The 22,533-nt window shown below is 55.6% G+C and overlaps 2 protein-coding genes across 2 annotated transcripts; one reads left to right on the top strand and one right to left on the bottom strand.

Moving 5' to 3' along the window:
* Window positions 1-2,351, top strand: LOC134509660 (dystonin-like). Its single transcript, XM_063322239.1, has 4 exons — window positions 1-107; window positions 459-685; window positions 1,390-1,512; window positions 2,265-2,351. The coding sequence occupies exons 1-4, from the start codon at window positions 62-64 to the stop codon at window positions 2,349-2,351; spliced, it is 483 nt and encodes a 160-aa protein (XP_063178309.1). The 5' UTR covers window positions 1-61.
* A 17,030-nt stretch (window positions 2,352-19,381) lies between these two features.
* LOC134509697 (olfactory receptor 14A16-like) lies at window positions 19,382-20,380 on the bottom strand (the record flags this gene model as incomplete). The annotated part of the gene is made up of 1 exon (XM_063322299.1): window positions 19,382-20,380. A coding segment is annotated over exon 1 (990 nt), but the record flags the coding sequence as incomplete, so codon positions are not given.
* Between the last annotated feature and the right edge of the window lie 2,153 nt (window positions 20,381-22,533).

Below are 22,533 nucleotides of genomic sequence, written 5' to 3'. Positions count from 1 at the left end.
GTCAGTGGATCTGGAAAGACTTCAGCCGGTGTATGAGACGCTTAAACAGAGAGGGAAGGAAATGATTGCTCGCTCAGAAGGAGCCGATAAGGATATATCTGCTAAAGGTAATAGATGGAGGAAAGTTTCATGTAGTGGAAATGCAGCAAGCTGCAGCATATAAAAATGTTCATTTCTGATGACCACTGCTCTGGGGATTGTGTTCTCCTGGAGAAGCTGGAGAAGATGTATAAAAGCAAAGTATTTGTTTAAAATAATTCGTCATGGATATGACCTTTGTTTTATTTTTTAAGGTTGTGGTGGTTGTTTCCACTTAAGGTTATGAGTCGTCCTGTAAAGAAACAATTTTACAGTCTAAATTTTAAAAGATACCCATATGTTTCTGCTGTAGAACTGTAGAGAGATTTATGGCCAAGAATCGTTTGCCAAGGTAGGAATCTAGTTCCTCTGTTGTTTAGCTGTTCAAGATAAACTAGACCAAATGGTCCTCATTTGGGAAGACATCCAGACCTTGACTGAGGAGAGGGAGGCCAAATTGTTGGATGTAATGAAACTAGCCGCAAAGTTGTGGTGTAGTCACGTGGCTCTTGCAGCTACTATTAAAGATACTCAGGAGCTCATTGGAGAACTGGAGGGACCTGGAGTTGACCCATCTCTAGTCAAGCAACAGCAAGAAGACGCTGAAGTCAGTGGAAAGTATTTTGTTGACTTAAAATATTTCATTTACGGTATGCGGAGAAAAGACAGAATTACTATGAAATACCACAGGAGGCTATTTTTTTAGAGACCAAGAGGGATAATTGTGTAGGAATTTACTATAGTGATATCTCGAGAGTCTGTAGTAAATAACATGTACCAGTTCTGAATTGCAATGAGCATGCAACAGGTGCCTGTCCTTATATTTGCATCTCTGCTTATAAACACGTATATAATAAGCACGTCACTGAGACTTTTGAAAGTGATACGTACTTGAGATTCCCTGAGTAATAGGGAACATCTAAATGAAAGGTGTGCGCATGTATCGTGCTCTATGTATTATGCTCTAAGCCTGTAATTATTCATGCTGATAGTTCAAGATTTGAGTGTTGACTGACAACCTCTGAAAAAGAAAACACTCTGATTAAAGAAATCTAATTGAAAACTTCCTGTTTATTTTTCTTTAACTCATGAAAAGTGACATCATAAGCCGTTGTTCTAATTTAGACTGGTGTCAAGTGATTTCACTCTGACCCTGCAAAGGGATGCTTGTGTTTTAAGCGTCAGATTGTAAGTCCAAGGGACTTTAAAGAAACCACAGGCCGAATCCTGCCATGTCCTATCTTGAAAACAAGCTGTACATAGATTATTAAAGTTAGTGTGAGCGGCATTGATGTTTTTTTCTCTTTGTAGGCTGCTAAAGATGAAATTGATGGACTGCAAGAGGAACTAGCAACAGTTCTGAGCCTTGGCTCTGACCTTGGAGCTGCTTGTGGAGAGCCTGACAAACCTATTGTCCACAAGAGCATAGATGAGGTATGGGAAATGCAGGTGCTTGAATCTGCTACGCCAGGTGCTTGTTCAGCTGAAATTGGTATATCCTCCCTGCCCCCAACAAATTTTGCAAATAAACATTTTGCGGCAAATGTAAGATACCCCTGAAGCTTTTAAGATAACGTAAGGTTTGCTTTTCAAGTAAATGGATCTTGGCTCGTATTAGTTCAGAATGTATAGACAATTTTATTGTATTGATTTATGGGTTAAAAGTTCTGTAAAAGACAGAAAGGCTTTTTGTGGAAATAGTCACTGGTGAATGCAATAGATGGCTACTTTTTGCAATAGGAATGCTGGAATAAATTTGAAACGTATCTGGTTTATGCCAAGTGCAGCATCTTGGCTGAGACAATGCTGCTTGGATGACTACAGAGTACTGACAATTTCTCCAGTGTTCAGCAGTGTGTTTCTTTTAAGCTACCTTTTTGATAAGGATGCAATTCCAAATGATTTAATGATACTTTTTCCCATATTGACTGTAATCCGTAGGTTAATGAAACTATTCAATAATCAGTATTGAATTTTACAGCCTTTGCCATCCAGAACATCGAGTGCATTCTGAAGGAAAGTAACTATGCAGGGATAAGGAGAACAAGAGTTTTAACATGGAATTAATGTGAACTATTCATGCTTAGTTTATTGGTGTTATTGATGAGTGAATAATGAGTGAACGCACATTATACAGCAGCAGTAACATTCGTTTGTCCATTGGAGTAAATTTCACCTATTTGCAGCTGAATTCTGCCTGGGATGCCTTAAGCAAAACAAGGAAAGACCGGGCAGATAAGCTTGTTGAAGCTCTGCAGGCAGCTGTTCCATAGCAAGAAGGACTGCAGGTAAGATGGTGTGATACACCTAACCCAATCTTGAGTCAATAGGATTTAACGTGGTTGTAATAAAAAATGTTACGTGATTGGGAATGTGACATGTGTCACTGATTCTAGCGACTGTTTTCTTCAGTAGGCAGATATTTTTCCTCGGGGTTGGTTGGGTTGGAGGTTTTTCTTCCATTGAAGACTAAGTCTGTTTGGGTTGTTTTCTGCATGTAGTTGTTCATATACTCCTCTATGTATAGATTTGAAATTGATGTCCCCTTTATTAGTAAGACACAAGTTTAGAGTAATCCTGCTCACATTTCCTGGTGGCAGTCAGTACGTAACATAATAGGCGAGTTGAAGGTGTGACATGTTTACATGATCGGAAAGGAACAGAATACAGGTCCGTATACTCACCTGCAGCTGTTTTCTTTGAGTGGAGGGCAGTGAAAGAACTTCAATTTTATTCCACCTTTTTTATAAGTGAAATATTTCAATTTGACTATTTTAAGCCCAAAATATTAACATAATGTTACTGGACCATTCCAGGAATTCTTAGCGTAATTATACTAAGAATATAGACATACTGGACCATCATTCTTAGCGTAATTTATCCAATCACAATACTTTGGAAGATGATTCACTTTTAAAATCGGTAGGTAAACTTTCCAGTGTTTTTTTAAGATATGTTTTCTCTATATGTGCTGTATTTTATTTCATTTTTTTGCCTATTCTTTGCAAGTTTTGGCTGAGTGGCAGGCCTCATGTCTTTTGTCAGTGAATGGCTGGAAGATGGAAACAGTAGAAGGGTTTTCATGGTCAGATTTTGCAAAGCTGTCTTTTTGCCCAGTGGAATTACTGTCTGTCTTGGTTCATTGGATCTTTAAAAACAGAGTTTCACATGGCACTGAGGGCAGATGCGTGTGTGTTCGGTGCAGATCGAGCAGCAGAACACATCTTAATAATAATGCAACATCTTGTTTTCCATGTTTTTTTCTCCAAGGTCTCTTATTTTCATACTGCGCAGAGGTTGACTTGTAGGGTTACATTAGGAACATTGCCGTTGCTTTAAGAGCTTTGTATTTCCTGGGGCTGCACGTTGTGCATCCTACAAGCTTGGTACTTTGTACAAGAACTGTATTTAACTGCGGCCTTACGCTCATTTCAATAGACAATATTAAAAGTATTGTGGGCAGATTGTTAGCTACAGGTGCCTCACCCTGTTGAGCGTGTTGGGGGGGTTAGTTCTCCTTTTCCCAAGGAGCTGTGTAGCAGTGGGCAGCTCTGAGAAGCCGTCCTAAGCCCTTCTCCGTAATGAATCACAGATAACAGGCAGGAGGAAAAAGGGCCTGGCAGAGGTATTTTTTCCTCTGTGTAATTAATTGCCCAGAGTGCTATAGGTGTTCTTAATCTTTAACTGGCGTGTTCTTGAGGTTGTTCTGCATTATATCGGGAGTAAGGGAAGTACCCACAAAGCCTCAGAACTGGGGAGAATTCATGTGTTTATTGAAGTTCCAGCTGCCTCATCCTGAGGAGATTCAGTCAAGCTCAGGTATTGGCCATCACTGTCTAATCTGTACTGAATGGGTCGCGTTCCATCTTCCTGATACAGATACCGTTATCCTTCAACAGAAGTTCTTTTGTCATCATCATTTAAAGTGTGTTATCATTCAGCTACCACCTTCCATCTTTGCTCCGAAGGAGTGCGGAACAGAGTTTGTCTTGTATTTACCTTTCGGGGTATTCATAAAAATTGCTGATTTTACTCCAGAAGTAGAGTACTAGTCCGCATGAATAGTACTGGCAGGATATTGCTGCTAATAGGGGTTCAGTCTTGCAGCATGTACATTCTCGTAACCATTACGTGGAATACTTTAGTTAATACTGGATCCCTTGTATTGCAAAAACCCCTAGGTTCCGCTGGAGAACGCTGTTTGGTTTTGGTTTGCTTTGTTTTGTTTTCAAAGCGCACAGCAATCTTGTTTTCTGGAGTAAAAAATTCTGGTATTTTACTTAATGCAACTTTGAAATCTGACACTATTTCTCTGCTCATGCTTCAGTTTCATACTGTGATTTTGGGTTGAGGATTTCTGCTGATTTGCAGGATTGAACTTTGGTGAAAGTTTATCGTGTGGCTGTTGGTTTTCTTTCTGTTTTGAGTAGGGATGCACATCCGCTGTTATTAAAGCCATCGCTCAAGAGATTCTGCATCAGCCAAGTGACGTGTTCCCAGAGCTTCTCTGCGGGGTGCCGCTACTGGGAAGTAATTCCCCAGGCCAGCGATGGGTGGGCTGTTGGAGTTGCTGATGAACTTCTTGGAAAAAGGGACAAATTAGGAAGAGCGGAGCATTCCTGGTGCGGAGAATGGCTAGGTCCCAAAGAGCAGCTGTCAGCGTGGCACAGAGATCAAGAAACATTCTTCTGCAAGGATAAACCGTTGAAGGTTGGAGTTTTGCTGGAGGTACAAAAGAAGACCGTGTCCTTTTATTCCATCGCTGACAAAGAAATGCTTTTGCACACCTTCGGAATCAACACCTCACCTCCTCTTTACCCTGCTTTCTGGCTATATAGTCTAGAAAGAAATGGATCTTTCAGTCTAAGTCAGAAAAGTGACAATTTTGGCTGTGACTGCAGAGCTTCTGTACGAGCTTCAGTGTCTCACACAGGAATTTACCCAGGAGCGTGTAGCGACCCAGGTCTTCCTGGGAATCAGCAGCTGATACTTGGCTCTGCTTTTCTTCCCGCTCTGCTCTGATGGAGCTGAACACTGAACTGCTGTCCCCGAACACCCTGGAAGCACTCTGGACTAACTGCGTGTCTGTAAGATGCCAGCGGTGCGTGTGTCAGCTTCTACAAGAGTGGGGGTGGCTCTCTCAACATTGCCAACAGTGAATGCACAGCTGGTGGCTGCTGCCTCTTGTTAGGGCTGAGGCGTCCCTTCCTGGTGCATCTGGAGCAAGAACAGGGCCAGCACGATGAGCTGCCTGGGCACCTCTAGGTTTGCACGTACAAACTGTGCTGCAGTGCTCAGGAGCAGCAATTTGTTGCGCTTTGATCATAAATGACCGTGCCATGTTAAAGGGAGTGTGTTGTGTCGCTCCTGGTGTTCCTGTGCGTCGGAGGCGCTCACTTGGCAGGCACAGCACTGCAGCCAGCGCCGTTCCATGACAGCGCTTGAAATCTGCATCGTGGCTCCCAATGGCAGAAAGCTGCGTCACCATCCCAGGGAAGCCCAGAGCAGAACTCCCGCGCAGAGGCGACAGGAGCCCACAAGCCCACTGCCTGCTGTATTTCCCACTGGGCTCTGAGGGGGGAGAGTGGAACTGGGGGCTGTGATTTGTCAAGGGGATGCCCCCTCTGTCCCTGTGACCGCCATTCATGGCCCAAAACAAAGGGAAAAAACCCAACAAAAAATAAGGTCAAGGGCTTTTTATTAGTTAAATAAGAAATCAGTTTCTGGAGAGCAGCTGTCCCTGGCCAGCTGCCCGGCTCCTGGGTCTGTCCCGCGGGGGCCTTGGTGCGTGAGGGAGGTGGCAGTCGGACGAGTCGCTCTTGCTCTCCGCTGCCTTGTGCAGCCCGGGCTGGTGCTGTGCTGGCCCTGTCAGGCAGCAGGGGTGGCAGGAGAGAGCAGCGTGAACTGGGGTGGGGGCAGTGGGGGGGACACGGGTGGGGAAAACCCAGCACCTCGTGGGTGCCCTGCCCTCCCCGCTGTCCCCTTCACACCCATGGGATCCTCTCCCCAAGCCAGCCCCGGCCGTACCCTCTTTGTCTGTGAGCACGGGACTGTCCAGCTGCTCCCTGGACATGCAGCCGTCCTTTGCCAACAGGTCCACCACGTTGCACTGGGAATGAGAGAGCGGGCTGGCTGAGCCACGGGGCTGAACTCGGCATCCCTTGGCAACCCTCCCACAGCCAGCTCTCCCTGGGGAAACTGAGGCACAGATGCCCCCCCAGCCCCCGCAGAGGCTCGGCCTCAGTCTCCCCCACCGTATCCCTACCTTTGTCATCCCTACCTTGTTGGGGAGCAGGAGCGGCTGGAGGCGCCGGGGGAGCTGGAGGCCCTGGCGGCGCTGCAGCGGGGTGGTGACAGTGTGGCGGCCCCCACAGCTCCGTGGCACGGTGGGGTACTTGACCTCGGCTGGCGGCTGCCTGTGGGACGGGGTACGCGGATGCTCAGTGCCCGGCACCGTGGCAGCCCGTGCTTCAGCCTGCTACGGCAGGGAGGGGGCCAGGGGCTGCTCCCCGGTGGGGTCTGTCCCTCCCGGCTCCCCTCCGCCTGCTGCAGGAGACACCTCCGGCCGTCCTGCTGGATCTGCTCTTTCCCCACAGCCCCCGGGAGCTGGCCGTGGCAGTGGCAGGTCCCTGCACCCCACGCCAAGGACAGCAGGAGGCAGGATCTGGGCTGTCCCGGCTGCAGCGCTTGATTTCAGCAACTTGTTTGGGAGAAGGACCCTGACCTCCCTAAACCCGAGGTCAGGCTGAGACCAGACACAACTCATCGCACGTGGCTTCAGCGCCCTTGAGACAGACACTTGGGCCAGACGGGCAGCGAGGGGGGGCTGTAAAACCCCCCAGAGGCGTGGTAAGCACAGCTGACCCTCTGCAGCACAGCTCTGCTCCCCTGCCCTGCCCAGGTCCGCCTGGACCCCTGCGCCCCGACCTGGGGAAGAGCTCTCCCTCGCCGGGGCCAGGCCACCCTGCACCCCAGTGGGACGGGGATGGGTCCCCGTGTCCCCTACCTGTGGTCGTGCTGCTGTTCCTGCTCTGGCTTGAGAATGGGACGGGGGTGCTCGGCGAGGCGGGGGGACAGCGGCGGCAGGGATGGGATGGTCACGATGTGCCTGGGGAGGGCAGGAGCCGTAGATGGGTGACGGGGCAGTGCCCTGAAACCCATGGGCTTGTAGCCCACGGCACCCCCTGCTCCCCGGGGAGGGCTCTGCGTCCCCCTGCTGCCAGTCAGGGCCGCGAGGGGGCTGGGCAGGGTCAGACCCCCCAGGCAGAGCCCCGAACCCCTGTGCCTGGCACAGCGGGGCACTGCCAGCACCCATCGCCCCCCCGTCCCGCCCACAGCGCCAGGTGCTACTCACGGGCCAGGCACCGACATGTCGAGGGGCCGGTCGCAGGAGAGGCAGTGGAAATGGGTCAGCAGCGGGCTGGAGTGGGGAGAAAAGGGCTGGGTGAGCTCCTGGGGGGGACACAGGCAGGCAGCTCACAGGCAGCAGCGAGGTGTCCCTGAAGCACCCACCGTCCCCATTGCACTCACTTCTTAATGCCAGCTGCATCATCAGCCCCTGCCTGTGAGCCCTTCTGGAGCTGCTTGAGGTTGCTCTCCCAGTGCCCCTCCAGCTGCTTCTGCAGAGCCCCCAGCTCCTGGCGGTCCAGCTGTGGACAGGTGCCCCCCCTCAGCCAGCTGCCCCGGGATGGGACATGGTGGTCCCCGGCTGGGACAGCTGGCAGAGGGATCCTCGGAGGGATGCCAAGCCCTGAAGGAGCAGGTTTTGCGTGGCAGAGACGAGACACCCCTCACCTTGGAGGCCACCTCTTCACTAAGCTGTTGCTGGACCTTCTCCTGGCCCGTCTGCCGGCTCAGCACCTCCTCGAGCATCTCAGTCAGCCGCTCCATCCTTGTGTCGAACTCGCTGCGGTTGACTTTGCCAGCCAGGCTGGTTTTGTCTGCTTTCTAGCAAGAGGGAAAGGCAGGAGAGGGGTGGGGAAAAGGACAAAGGTAGCCTAGGCAGGGCCAGCTCGTGCTGGGAGGAGAGGGAGAAGTGGCTACGTGGCCCTGCTTGCCCCATCACCCCCATGGGGTTGGTGCCAGCAGCCAAAGGGACCCGTGGGGAGACAGAGGGACCTGGCGAGGGACGCGCAGCCAGTCTGGAAATCTTCCCTCCCCCCGGCAGGTTCTGCCACCAAGCACCCAAGGGACAAGGGGTGATTGTCACCCTGCCTGGGACCCCCTTGGCTGCTGCTGGGGACCCTCCAGGCCATACCACATCGAGTGCCAGCATCAGGTCATTCTTGTCCGCTTTGCCCTTCACCAGCTTCTCCAGGGACTGGAACAGAGCCTGCCAACACAGAAAGCACCCCATGATGCCACGGCAGCGTCGGAGCTGCCTCCCGGCCAGCTCAGCACCCCCCATCCATCTCCCACCCCCCTTAAAAACCTGCGGGAAAGGGACAAATCCCTGGTGGTGCCCAGGCTCTGCCTGGAGGATGCTCTGACCCCGTGGGGCTTTCAGCCACCCACCTTGGTATCTTGCTGCTGCCGCTGACTGTCATGCAGGAGGTTCCCCACGACGGAGCTGAGCTTTTCGTAGCTGCCTTGCACCTGCACAAGGGTGGCCTGGACGCGCTTCAGCACCTCCTCATCCTGCTGCAGGGAGGAAGATGACAGGGCGGTGCTGTGCAAGGGGGGACTGGCTGCCCCGTGGGGACAGAGCCAGGTTACTTGGCCGGTGGCCAAAGGCTCTCGGTGCCAGCAGGACATCTGCACCGAGGCTTTCATTTCCTTCCGTGCTGCTGACTTGTACAAGGCAATGTGGGGAGCAGCGAGGGCCTCCCCCATGTTACAGCAAAGCACGACCAGCCAGGGGAGTCCCGGCAGCCCCCTCCCAAGCCCCCCATGCCGCCATCTCCCTACCTGGCTCTGCCTCGGCAGCTGCCTCGGCACCTTGCCCACCGCCCGCCGGGACATCAGGGAGTCCACCACCTCCTGGAGCTTCTCGTAGCGCTGCAGGAGCTGCCCCACCTGCGCTCCGGTGTCCCCACAGCAGGCAGGGCATGCTGCCTGCGCCTCTGCCTGCTCCTGCCCTGCGCTCTCCATCGCCTTCAGCTTGTCCTGCTGCAGGAAGGGGAGAAGGGATCGGCTCTGAGATGGAATGGATGCAGCCAACAAGCCAAGGTGCTGTGGAGGCTCGATGGCTGCAGCCGGCCAGGGGCCGTGGCCGGGAATCCACCCAGCCGGCGGGCAGTGGGAGCACTCCCCCTAGACCTCACCTGAGCCTGCATCAGCTGGGCCACCTCTGTCACCAGCTGCTTCAGCGTGGCCTCGGTCATGTCCTGGTGTTCTCCCAGCTCCTTCAGCTCACGCTTTATCTTCTGGAATTCCAGCTCCTTCATCTCCAGCACCTCTTGCTTTATCTCGTGCAGTCCCAGGTCCTTCAGCTCCAACATCTCTCGCTTTAACTCCTGCAGTCCCAGGTCCTTCAGCTCCAGCACCTCTCGCTTTATCTCCTGCAGTCCCAGGTCCTTCAGCTCCAACATCTCTTGCTTTAACTCCTGCAGTCCCAGGTCCTTCAGCTCCAGCACCTCTTGCTTTAACTCCTGCAGTCCCAGGTCCTTCAGCTCCAGCACCTCTGGCTTTGTCTCCTGCAGTCCCAGGTCCTTCAGCTCCAGCACCTCTCGCTTTAACTCCTGCAGTCCCAGGTCCTTCAGCTCCAGCACCTCTCGCTTTAATTCCTGCAGTCCCAGCTCCTTCAGCTCCAACATCTCTTGCTTTGTCTCCTGCAGCATGGACCTGGCCAGCAAGATGGGCGCACAGGCAGGCTTAGCCTCATCAGGGCCACTCAGGGGGGTGTCCCTTGCCCCCCAGACTGGGATACTCCCAGCCACTGGGCTCCCTTGCAGCCCCATGGGGTAGCAAACCCTCTCCCGTCCTTTTACCCCAGTTGCAGGGCGATCTGGTCGCTGCCATCTGCTCTCCAGTCCGCTCCAGCCACCCACGACTTTCCAAGGGCATCCTCCAGCTGCCTGATCTGCGAATGGCGGTGGTGGCAGAGTCAGGGCATGGCACCCCGTGCTGTCCCTTTGCGGGGGGGCCCTTTGGCTGCCCCCTCCCTCTCCAAATCCCCCCTGGCATCCCTGCAGCCCCCTCAGGCACTGCCACCGGCTCACCTTCTCCTTCACCTCCTGCAGCTCGCTGGCGAGGCTCTGCAGGGAGGACACCTGACCCCGGAGGACGATGCTGTTGTCATCTAGAGGGACATGGTCCAAGGGGACATGCTGTCAGTGAGGGGGTCTCGCCCTTGGGGCCAGGCTCTGAGCACGATGAGGCCCCAGCCCAGGGTGTTCCCACGCTAAACACCCCCCACCAGCCCCCTCAGGGTTCCTACCTCCCTCTGGGAAGAGCAGGTGCATCTGCTCACGCTCGGCGTGGTCTGACTTGGTGGCTTCCAGGTGGGCCACCTGCTCCTTTGGGTGGCCAAGCTGCCCAGACTGGCGGAGAGCCTCCACCATCTCCATCCCATGGCCAGAGGCACTGCTGGAGGCTGAGGACCCCCAGGGCATTGCTGGCTCTTGGAAATGGGACATGCCGGGGGATCCTAGCTGCACCCCTGGGGTGGTGGTCCAGGCGCCAGGGGACCCGGGCTTCTCTCCTGGGGTCGTGCTCTTGATGCCAGGGAATGCTGCCTGCACCCCTGGAGTGGTGATTTGGGTGCTGGAGGGTCCTGGCTGCGTCCCTGGGGTGGCGGTCCAGGTGCCAGGGGACCCTGGCTGCTTTCCTTGGCTGGTGGTCGTGATGCCAGGGAATGCTGGCTGCATGCCCGGAGTGGTGATTTGGGTACTGGGGGATCCTGGCTCCATCCCCTGGGTGGTGCTCTGAGTGCCAGGGGACCCTGGCTGCATCCTGGGGGTTGTGGCGCTGGCATCAGAAATGCTCTTCCCGTCTGAAGGAGCGCCTGTCACCTTCTCAGGGCTCACTGGTGCTCTGTGTGTCCCTGCTTGCATCTCCTCGGAGCCAGGCTGTGTCCCGGGAGCCCCCTTGCTTGTGCTGGGCACAGGCTGTGGCCCTGGTTCCTCCGTCCCCGGCACGGAGCTTGCCCCGTGCTGGGTGTCCACGTCCGCCTGGGGGGACTTGGTGGGGGAAGAAAGGCTGCCACTGCCCTCCTGGGAAGAGGAGGCCAAGGGGAGCAGGGTTACAGGCAGCCATGCAGCGGCAAGGACAGAGCCCAGGCCCCCCCGCCATGTCCCCACTGACTGTCTCCAAGGCACCGCCTCCCGGGGCCAAACCCAAGGACACCATGAGAGCCCCAAGGCAAAGGCTGCCCCCCCCGCACAGAGCCCCGGGGCCCACGGCCACAGCCTCCCGCAACCTCCCCAGCCCCCTTAGTGCTTTGCTGGCCTCTGGGCCGGCAGCGTCTGAGCAGTCGAGCCTGGGGAGCGGCAAACCCTCCCTGACTCCCCGGGCCACGGCAGCGAGGCCTTTTGCTCTCCAGCAAGGGCATTCGGTGCTCCAGGCCTGCTGCCCAGACCCGCTTCCCAGCCCAAGGGGCTGCGCTGGTGTTTCAGGAGCAGCAGCCCCCGGCGGGACTTGGAAACCATCTCACAGTGCCAAATGCTGGGATCTGCCCCCTCCTCCTCCCGCTTCTGCTTCGCTGCCCACCAGGCGAGCCACCCCCCAGCACCTCCCAGCCCACCATGCTGCGCACCTCCTCCGGGACTGGGCTGAGGCTCCGCATTTCCTTCAGGCTTTTCTGGGGAAGGAAGGCATCAAGGGCTCAGCCCGGCCACGTAGCTGGCAGGGACGGCCCCCTCAGGGACAGGACCCCCCAGCATCACTGCCCAGCACCCACCACCCATGGACCATGCCCCAGCACAGGAGGGATGGTCCCCCCAGGGGAGCTGGGGACACAGCTACCTCCTGTCTCAGTGCAGGATCCCGGACCCCCCGCGGCCATACTTCACCACGACACTTCTTGTGAGGGGGGCCTGGCAGCTGGCTGGTGGCGTCCTGGAGTTTCCCCTGGAGCAGGGAGAGGACAGGGACACCAGTCTGGCTGTGGGAGCGCATTTCAAAGGAGCATCCCCACATTGCCTTGGGCACAAGAGAGAGGGGCGCTGGGAAGGGCTGTGCCCGGGGGCTGTGGCTGTGTTGCGCGGGGCAGAGCTTTCTCGCCCTCCTTCCCAGCCCCCAGGTGTCTTTTTTGATGGCTCTTTGGTTCCAAAGCGCCTGAGCATCCCTTTGGGTGATGGCCACAGTTCCTTCTAGCCCCAGCCTGAGCTGCAGGCAGCGGTGCCCGTTTCTACCCTCCCTGGGGCCGTGCTGGCAGGCAGAGGGTGGGGAGCTCTGGGTGGGGGTGGCTGAGCTGCCCTGCTGCCCTCCTTGGGACATCCTTCCCACTCTGCCCTCCTGGTGCCCTTCCTGCTGGGGGACAGGGAGGGCTGATGGCCGCGGGGCAGGGGTTGGGGTGGTGATGGGGAGAGGGGCAGGGAGGGGGCGAGGGTCCAGCTCCCTCTCGGGGCACTGGCGGCAGCTCACCAAGCCGAGTGCCTCCTGCATGGCCCGGAGCTCCTCTTCCAGGTGGGACTGCGCCTCCTTCATTGCGCCCATCTCCTGGAGGAGCTCCTCGGAGAGAGCTGTGGCCTGGCAGAAAGGGGTGGTGGGGGTGAGCTGCAGGAGAGGGTCCCTGGGGACCAGGACCATTGCCGCCGCTGTGGCCTGCCCAGAGCCGGGGGGCAGTGCCAGGCTGGCAGGGCAGCGCGGGCAGCACATCCCATCCATCACATCTTCAAGAGCTGAGATGGGGCAGCAGCTCCCCAGAGACCCCCACCCCTGCCCCGGGGGGGCCCATTGCACGGCCCGGCTCAGCAGGGACGCCCCCAGCCCTGCTGCCCCTGCCAGGCTCCCAGTGAGATCCCTGCAGCCCATCCAAAGGGCAAAGAGCCGCTGCAGCCCCCTCGAGCACAGCCTGGCCAGGGCAGCAGCAGCCACTGCTAACCAAGTGGCCACCATCATCTCCAGCTGCGTGGGGAACCCTCCCTGCCGCCATCTCCCGCGGTGTCCCAGCCCTGGCAGGACCTGGCCTGGCACTGCTGACGGTGGCTCTTTCCTTCAGCCCGAGCTTAGTTCTCCCCACAGGGCATGCTCTGGCGATGCATGGTCACCAGTGGCTCAGCACCATGCAGGGTGAGGCCCCTCTCCTGTCCCCACCAGTGCCGGCTTCAGCCCGTGGGCAAGCGGTGGGAGATGAGGCCCATGAGGTGCTGATGGAGCCTCTCAGCTGCCCCAGGAGTGGATGCGGCACTGGCTGAAGGTCAGGAGTGGGGAAGAGAGGGCTGGAGAGGGTGGTGGGGCTGGACCTCCAGGGTGCCGAGCCTCCATCCAAGGGAGCCAAGGGCACCAGGGACTCGCTGGGTATCGGCCCCACCAGGACCGGCTGACGGCAACGTGGGGAAGACCCAGAGCAAGCGGAGCAGCATTTCAGCCCCGGCTTTTCCTCCCCAAGACTTCACCCCTTTCCTTCACTGAAGCCCCACGTGCCACCCTCAGCTCAGGCTTATACCAGCCCTTGGTCTAAGGGCAGCACAACGGCGGCTGGACCCCGGAGGATGGGGCGTCGTGCAGGGGAGCAGCCAAGGGATGGGCAAGAGCCTCTACCTTGGAGATGCCGCTCTCGTTGGCTTTGATCTTGTCCTTCATCCAGCCCACGTCGGTGGCCACGGAGGCCAGCTGGGGGCTGCTCGTGCTCTCCTGGAGCAAGTCCTTCCCAGGCAGCCACTGCCCCGGTTCCTGGGGCTGCTGCCCCCTGTCCTGGGCCCTGTTGCCCTCCTTCTCCAGCACAGGGGGTGCCTCTGCAGGCTGGTCCCCCTCCCAGAGCAGGGTCAGGCTGTCCCCCTGCTTCTGGGCAGGCAGGTCCCGCAGGCCCAGGTGCCTGAGCATGGCGAGCAGCAGGCTGCGCAACGCCATGAAGTTGACTGCCCCGAGCTCGGGTGTCCCAATGGCCTCGTCCAGCAGCTGGTACAGGCTGAGCTGGGCCATGGCTGCTGCCCTGCCCAAAGCCATGGAGGCACCTGAGGGGGATGGGAACCTTTCTGCCTGAGGGGGAGCCCGGGATGGCTGGAAGGGATGGGAACTTGAAGCCTTCCTCTTCCTCCTCTTCCTCCTCTTCTTCCTCCTCCTCCTCTGCTGGCTCCTCGCAGCAGAGTGGTCGCACCAGCGGGACGGGTGACAAAGGACAAGGCAGCGTCCCCTGTTGCTAGGCGATGCCCCGCCCCCCGCAGCCACCTACCAACGGGGAGGCTGCATTGTCCATTGTCACCCATCCCACCGCCGAGTGGACGCCCTCATGGCGAAGGTGGAAGCAGACAAGAACAACCTAATGCTGGGACTCCACGTGGTGGGACCAGCCCCATGGGGGTGATGGGGCGAGCAGGGCCACGTAGCCACTTCTCCCTCTCCTCCCAACACGAGAATGTTTCTTGATCTCTGTGCCATGCTGACAGCTACTCTTTGGGACCTAGCCATTCTGCACACCAGGAATGCTCCGCTCTTCCTAATTTGTCCCTTTTTCCAAGAAGTTCATGAGACACTCCAACAGCCCACTGTTGTGCTTTAGCCTCAGACGACAACAAAGAACCACGTGCCGCTCGCTTGGGCCTTCCCAATACGGGAAGAATCGGAAGAAAAGAGGCAAGACTCTTGGGTTGAGACAAAGGCAGTTTCACAGAACAGCAAAGGGAACAAGAAAACAACAACAATCACACGGACAGAGGAATGTATAAACACGATTACGGAACCGCCGCTCCCCGCTGCTTCCCGATCGGACCCGGTACGCCCCAGCCCGCTCCAAGCGGAGATGTCCTGCCCCCTCCACCGGCAGCTCAGGGTGGGCATGGCTCACATGGCACGGAATACCTGTGTCCTGGGGAGAATTAACCCTCTCCCCGCTGGAACCAGGACATTATCCACCCCTTATTCTAGACCATCTAGACCAGACCAGATTTATATTTCAGCCATCGCCCTCCATACGAAAGAGGCTTCAAACACTTGGCTTGCTTGATTGCAGCGCATGTCTCACATTCATGTATGACCTGTGCAATAGTGTCCACGGTCAAGTCCACCCCTTGGTCACGAGCCCATCTATATTTCACATCTCTTTCTTGATGGCCTGAGGAGTCATGGGCCCACCGAGCTATGAATAGTTCACCCCTATGTTGCCAGTCCAGATCCAGCTGAGCCACATCAATCCTAGCAGCCCGATACACCTGCTGGTTGTTCTGATGTTCCTCCGTGGCCCCATTCTTCGGTACATGGGCATCTACGTGGCGTACTTTCACAACCAGATTCTCTATCCGGGCAGCAATATCTTGCCATAGGTCAGCAGCCCAGATGGGTTTGCCTCTGCGCTGCCAGTTGCCCTGCTTCCGCTGCTGTAGCCACCCCCAGAGAGCATTTGCCACCATCTGTGAGTCAGTGTAGAGATAAAGTACTGGCCATTTTTCTCGCTCGGCAATGGCCAAAGCCAGCTGAATGGCTTTCACCTCTGCCAACTGGCTCGATTCACCTTGTCCTTCACTGGCCTCTGCAACTTGTTGTGTAGGACTCCACACAGCAGCCTTCCACTTTCGATGCTTTCCCACAATACGGCAGGACCCATCAGTGAACAGGGCATCTTTCTTCTCATTCTCTGGCAGTTTATTATATGGTGGGGCCTCTTCCGCGCATGTCACCTCCTCCCCTGGAGGGGGGTGAGGTGAATTCCGAAATTCCGAAATCCTTGCGTTCTGGCCAGTCCATGATCACTTCCAGAATTCCTGGGTGACTGGAGTTTCCCATTTGAGTTCGCTGTGTGACCAGTGCAATCCACGTACTCCATGTGGCATCAGTTGCATGATGTGTGGTGGGGACCCTTACTTTGAACATCCAGCCCAGCACTGGCAGTCGAGGTGCTGGGAGGAGCTGTGCTTTTGCAAAAGAAAAACAAATCTTTTTCCCCATCAGGGCAGACAAACATTGCAGCAGGTTGCCCAGAGGGGCAGTACTGCCTTCATCCTTTAATATTTTTAATTCCTTACTGGATAAATTCCTTAGCAACCTGGTCTGCTCCCATAGCTCATCCTGTTGTGAGCAGGAGCTACAAGCAGAGACCTCCGGAGGTGCCTAAATGCTGAATAATGCTGATTTCTTCCCCTCTCTCTCTCCCCTTGATGATGGTGGGGGAAGCGCTTGGGTTCCCTGTGACCATGGAAGTGAATGAGATGCCAGTACAGTCAGATCAACGGCCGCTTCCTTGTCCTGGCTGTAGGCAGTGTTGCTCAGATGCAGGGCTGCCCCACAGGCACCCCCTAACAGCCCTCATCATATCCATTGCTTCACCTTTCGTTCCCTTTTCCACTCTTCTCCCCCTTGAGTTCTTCTCTTGGACCATCCTCATCCCCTCCAATACAAACAGCCAAGTCCTTTTCACTGCTTCCTTTCTTTGTCCTTCCCATGGTGTTTCTGAGATGGTGACAGTGACACTTTCCACCTTTGACATGACTTGATTACACCAGGAACCCCTTTTCTTACCTCTGCTGTCCTACCGCTACTCAAGTTGGGAGAGGAACCAGGACTCAGGATGAACCATAAATAATGAACCTTAAATACTGACATGCTGGAGCTTCAATGCACAGGGACCTTGAGACACCTGGGGACGTGGCCAACGGAAACTTCTTCAAGTTTTTCAAGGAGAAGGGACAAAGTGGGAGAGGACGAGGTGAGGAGTGAATCTGAGGAGAGGGGCCTGGGCATTTTGAGGGATGCCATATGAGCCTCTGGTAAAGGCTCAGCACCATTAAGGCCAGCTGCATATGGGGTGGTGTTAGAAGGGCCGTGGCCACCCAGACAAGGGCAGTTATTGTCCCTCTTGACTCAGCACTGGTGTGGCCACATCTGCTCTCATAGTGTCCCAGAATGGTTTGGGTTTGAAGGGACCTTGAAAGATCATCTAGTCCAACCCCTTCTTTTCAGGGAAGTCTTCCGCAAGATCAGGATGCTCAAAGCTCCGTCCAACCTGTCCTTTGTCACTTCCAGTGATGGGACACCCACAGCTTCTCGGAGCAACCTTTTCCAGTGCCTCACCTCCCTCACTGTGAAACATTTCTTCCTTATATCCAATACAAATCTTCCCTCATTCAGTTTAAAACCATTGTCCCTTGTCCTGGCATTACTGATCCTGGTAAAATGTCTCTCTCCCTTCCTTTTAAGCCTTCTGTAGGTATGGAAAGGCCACAGGAAGATTTCCTCTGAGCTTTTTGTTTCCAGGCTGAATAACCCCAACTCTCAGCCTTTCTTCATAGGTGATTTTTGGTGATCCTTCTCTTGACCCTCTTCTACAGGTCCCTGTCTTTCTTGTGCTGCGGAAGAACTGGACATCGTCTTTCAGGTGAAGTAGCATGGGATCACCGTAGAGAGGGAGAATCCCCTTCTTCAACACTTCTTTTGATGCCACCCAGGGTATGATTGGCTTTTCAAGCACACATTGCCAGCTCACGTCCATTTGCTCACACACCAGCATCCCCAAGTCCTTCTTCACAGGACTGCTCTCAATCCATTCATCCCCCCATCCATCTTGATACTGGGGATTGCCCCGACCCAGGTGCAGAACTTTGCACTTGGCCTTGATGAAATTCCAGAGGTTCACATGTGTCCCGTTTACCAGTTACTAAAAATCCTGCATTTCCTGAGGTTCTTGCCAACACATGCTCTCCTCCTCCTTGAACCCCTTCCCTGATCACAAAGGACTGGAGACCTTTTCAGTGAAGACTCAGGCAAAGAAGCCTTTGAGTCCCTCAGCCGCACCTGTGTCTGCTCTTATGAAATCCCCCTCCCCATTCTGCAGCCGCCCTGCATTTTCCATGTTCAGCCTTGGTCTCTCATGAGCGACCAAAGCTCCTCTTCTTGCTCTTCACTCTTCTTACACCCACCAACTCCAGGCGAGCTTTGCTGTTCCCTAAAGCATACCTCCACAACAAAGGCAATTTATAAATTCCTTCTGTGTAACCTGTCCTTGCTGTCACCTCTGGGCAGCTGCTTCATGGTCCCTCTCAATGACCTGTCCCTCCCCCAGGAGCCCAATGCACGGCCCCACAGCCCTGCTGTGAAGGCACACCACACAGTAGTGTGCATTCAGGGGTGGGTAAAAGCCCCCCAGCACCATCACCTCGGCAGTCGTCTTTGTCCCAGCTCCCCATGAGCATCATATTTTGGAAGCTCCCCCAGCACCCGACCCCTCCCGAGTGCCAGCCATGTCCCACATGGGGCTGTGCAGACAGCCCTGCTCCAGGTCTGGGCCAGGAGAGAGCCCGGGCAGGGCTGGACGTTCCCCTGATCCAGGTACTGAGCCCAGCAGGAGGATGGAGATGGCCTCGCAGTCGCAGTCACCCGTAAACCTGGGGTGAGCAACCAGTGCTGGAAACGGTCGGTGAGACAGACTGGTGAGTAAGAAAGGCTGTCCATGCCACCGGGGCACAGACCAGCCTCCTCTCTCCTGCACCTGCCTGGCTTTAATGCTTTCCACAAGCCCTGGCTCTGCACCACAAACACTCTGGTGTGAGTCCTCACCCCGCGTGGGCACACGGTACAAGCCTTACTCCGAGGATTTTTCCTCCTGGGCACTTTCCAGCCCAGCCCAGCTCCCTCCAAGCTCTGCCACCTCCCCTGCCCTCTCTCCATCCCAGCCCAGTCTGCGCTGGCCCAACAGCAGAGCCTGCCCCAGGGTGCTGCAGAGCTCTGGGCACTCACTCCACAGCCACAGCCCCTCTGAAGGGCACCGCAGCTGCTGGGGGGCAGAGGAGGGTCAGCCCCAGAGACGGGGGGCATTTGGGCACAAGGCAAAGGCAGTCAGTGGGCCCCTGTGTCCTCCTCCCCAGGATGTTCTGAGGGGTCTGCAGCCCCTCACTGCCATCCCCTCTCCCCAGCCCAGTACAAGAGCCCTGGCCCTGGGGACCCTCAGGCAGCTCCTGCCGCCCCAGTGACAGAGTGGCACTGGGACAGCCAGCCCCAGGCTGCTGCAGCCAGAAAGGTCTTCTCATGTCCCGTTTATTCAGCCCTGCTGCTGATGGGTCTCAGGAAAAGAAGTGTTAGCTGGTTCATGTATTTTATTTAAACACACAGAGAGACTAACTCTTCATTTACATATATATTTTTTGTCACAGACGAGAGGTGAAAAGTTAAGGAGGAGGGGAGGAATAGTGAATGCGTGTCACAACAGATACGGGAATCCTTTGCAGAGGAAGGTACACAGTCTATGGCTGATGAAAAAATGTCCAGTCAGTTTCCTCAGGGCATCCTTGAGCTCCTGGTTCTTCATGCTGTAGATGAGGGGGTTCACTGCTGGAGGCACCACCGAGTACAGAAATGACAGCACTAGGTCTAGAACGGGCGAGGTGATGGAGGGGTTCTTCAAGTAGGAAAAAAATGAAGTACTGATAAACAGTGAGACAATGACCAGGTGAGGGAGGCACGTGGAAAAGGCTTTGTGTCGTCCCTGCTGTGAGGGCATCCTCAGCACAGCCCTGAAGATCTGCACATAGGACACCACAATGAAAACAAAACACGTAAAGAATAAACAGGCACCAAACACAATAAGCCCAACTTCCCTGAGGTAGTCCGAGTCTGTGCAGGAGAGATTGAGGATCTGGGGGATTTCACAGAAGAACTGGTCTAGGCCATTGCCTTGGCAGAGAGATATTGAAAATGTATTGGCTGTGTGCAGCAGAGCATGGAGAAAGCCACTGCCCCAGGCAGCTGCTGCCATGTGGACACAAGCTCTGCTGCCCAGGAGGGACCCATAGTGCAGGGGTTTGCAGATGGCAACATACCGGTCGTAGGCCATGACTGTCAGAAGATAAAACTCTGCTGCCATGAAGGTGAGAAATAGAAAGAGCTGTGCAACACATCCCGAGAAGGAGATGGCCCTGGTGTCCCAGAGGGAGTTGGCCATGGCTTTGGGCAGAGTGGTGGAGATGCAGCCCAGGTCGAGGAGGGCGAGGTTGAGGAGGAAGAAGTACATGGGGGTGTGGAGGTGGTGGTCACAGGCTACGGCAGTGATGATGAGGCCATTGCCCAGGAGGGCAGCCAGGTAGATGCCCAGGAAGAGCCAGAAGTGCAAGAGCTGCAGCTCCCGCGTGTCTGCGAATGCCAGGAGGAGGAAGTGGGTGACGGAGCTGCCATTGGACATCATCTCCCTCTGCACATGGGGGCCTGTCCAAGAAGGAAACAGCAGTGAAGAGCGAGGACAAACACCTCTGAGCAGAACCTGTTGCATTTGTCACAGTAACGTCCTTGGAGATGGGAACCAGGAGTGATCGCAGGTTAAATCTCACTATGATATAAAAGAGCTTTTGACCACTGTCACTCCCAGGTCCCCTGGCTGCAGAACAGAGCTGGGGGGGTTGTTTTGTTTATTTTGATCCTGTTACCCCTGGCCCACTTGAGGAGTCATGTTTGAAGGTAGAAATCCCTGGCATTTCTGCTACCCTACGAGTGCTATTGTGAGAGTCCTGGGAGGCAATAGGACAGACCCTTAGTGCAGAAGGAGGAGAGCTGGTCTCTCCATCCGTCCTGCTCTCAGCTGCTTTTTGCCAGCCCCGCTTTAGTCTGGAGGATGATCCCACGGAGAGCAGAGGAGTCCAGTTCCAAAGTGCAGATCTCCAAACTCCCCTCCCCAGGGAAGAGCTGTCAGCTTTTGGATGCCCAGAAGATGGGGTGCCCTTTGTGAAGAGTTAACGTTATCCCCACCCCATGGACTGCATTGCCTAGAGACCCAGAGGTTAGAAGAGGCCTTGGGTACCAGGGACACATCTGCATGGCAGGACCTGCAGGGTCAGTGGCTGAGCTGCTGATGAAGCCCCCACCCCAGAGAGACTGAAAACAAGAGCAACAGCAGCAGCAGAAGGGACGGGTGAAGAAGCAAGGAGAAATGCCCCGATGCTTCTGCCAAGGGAAACAAGGCCAGGGAGGGACAGAGGGTGGTCAGGAGAGTCCCTTCTGCTGCAGCTACGGCCACAGATGAGGCAGCTGCTGCCCTGGATCCCACATCCTTGAGGGCAGAAGCTCACTGGGCAGGGTTAGAGTTGGCACTGGCAGGAGGCAGAGCTCCTCTGAAGCACCGGGACCCTGCTCTGAAGGACAGCCCCGGGCACCTCTGGCTGCACACCCGCCTTCATGCCCCTGCAACCATCCCCAGGAGAAGGCAGCCACCGTGTCCTGTCCCTCTGACGGTGCTGCAGGGAAGCCCTGCTCTGCAGCACACCCTTCTCCTCCTCTACACCAGAGAAAGATCCCACAGGCTGTGGGCTACGACAGCTTTATGAGAACCCTTCAGGATCAGCAGCGGCATTGCCCTGCAGCCTCACACTTACCGGGCAGAGGGCTGGGAAGCTTCCTCCCACAGTGAGCTCTCAGCTCTCCTCCCCATCACGACTGCCTTCACGCTCTCTCTGCGTTGATGGTCCCATCCTCGGTGCCTGCAGGCAGCGCCCTCAGCCCTGCTGCCTGCTTCACATCAGCTTCCTTTGTCCCAAGAGCCCGGCCCAGCTCAGCACCAGAGGAGCAGCCCAAGGCATTTTAATGACCCCTCGGGTGGGTTTGGGGTGGAGTCCCTGAACCTCAGACACTGAGGAAACTTCTCAAGAAGAGAAACCCAGATGTAAACTCCAAGGTTTCTTGGAGTGTTAATGGGTCCCACTGAGGACCATTACCAACAAAGCCTCCCCAGGGGCTCGTTAGAGCACAAAACTGGAGGCAATAATGACAGGTAGGTAAAGGGAAATTAAAGGTGGCTCTGATGCTGAGCAAACCTGAAGGTGTTGCTCCTTCAGTGTCCCATACCTGCACCTCTTTCTTTGAAGGCACCCAATTGTCTTTTTGATTTCACCCCAGTATCTCACTACCCTTACTGATATCTCTCCATCCTCCCTGGCTGTTTCTGGAAAGACAAAGCCATGGGCTGGTCCAGCCACCCCCTGGGTGTCCTCTTGTACCACAGCACTGCCCTCGGGGTGACAGTTTCTTCTGGTCATTTCTGGTCTCAACCTCCCAATCCAAACTTTGTGGCATCCTTCTTTTCTCCTGCTTTTTTTTTCCACCATGAAGAAAAGCTCAGCATCTCTGAAACCACCTTCAAGCAGTTACAGGTCATGGCTGTGACGCTCTGAGCCCCCACTTCACCAGGCTGAAGGAGACCAGGACCCTCAGCCTCCCCTCACGGGGCGTGTGCTTGAGGCCATGAATCCCATATTGGCAGAGCTTCTCTGGACACTCTCCATTCCTCCCCACTTGTCAAGAACAGGAAGCCCCAGTGAGGGGCACACGAGCCCCGAGGTGGCCACTCCAGGTTTCAGTGGAGTGAGATGACAGCTCCCCTGGTGTGGGTGACCCACGCTCCTCCTAATGCAGCGCCCTCCCTACAATATGCACCCACTCTTC

This window comes from Chroicocephalus ridibundus, unplaced genomic scaffold (genome assembly GCF_963924245.1).
Source record: "Chroicocephalus ridibundus unplaced genomic scaffold, bChrRid1.1 SCAFFOLD_26, whole genome shotgun sequence".
NCBI lineage: Eukaryota > Metazoa > Chordata > Aves > Charadriiformes > Laridae > Chroicocephalus > Chroicocephalus ridibundus.
The sequence above is the reverse complement of the archived record's forward strand: the minus strand, read 5'-3'. Positions and strand labels throughout refer to the sequence as shown.

Coding starts and splice junctions, on each gene's coding strand:
- LOC134509660 (XM_063322239.1), top strand. CDS start 62: ATGATTGCTCGCTCAGAAGGAGCCGATAAGGATATATCTGCTAAAG. Junction 108..458: donor TAAGGATATATCTGCTAAAG/GTAATAGATGGA, acceptor TCTGTTGTTTAG/CTGTTCAAGATAAACTAGAC. Junction 1,513..2,264: donor TCCACAAGAGCATAGATGAG/GTATGGGAAATG, acceptor ACCTATTTGCAG/CTGAATTCTGCCTGGGATGC.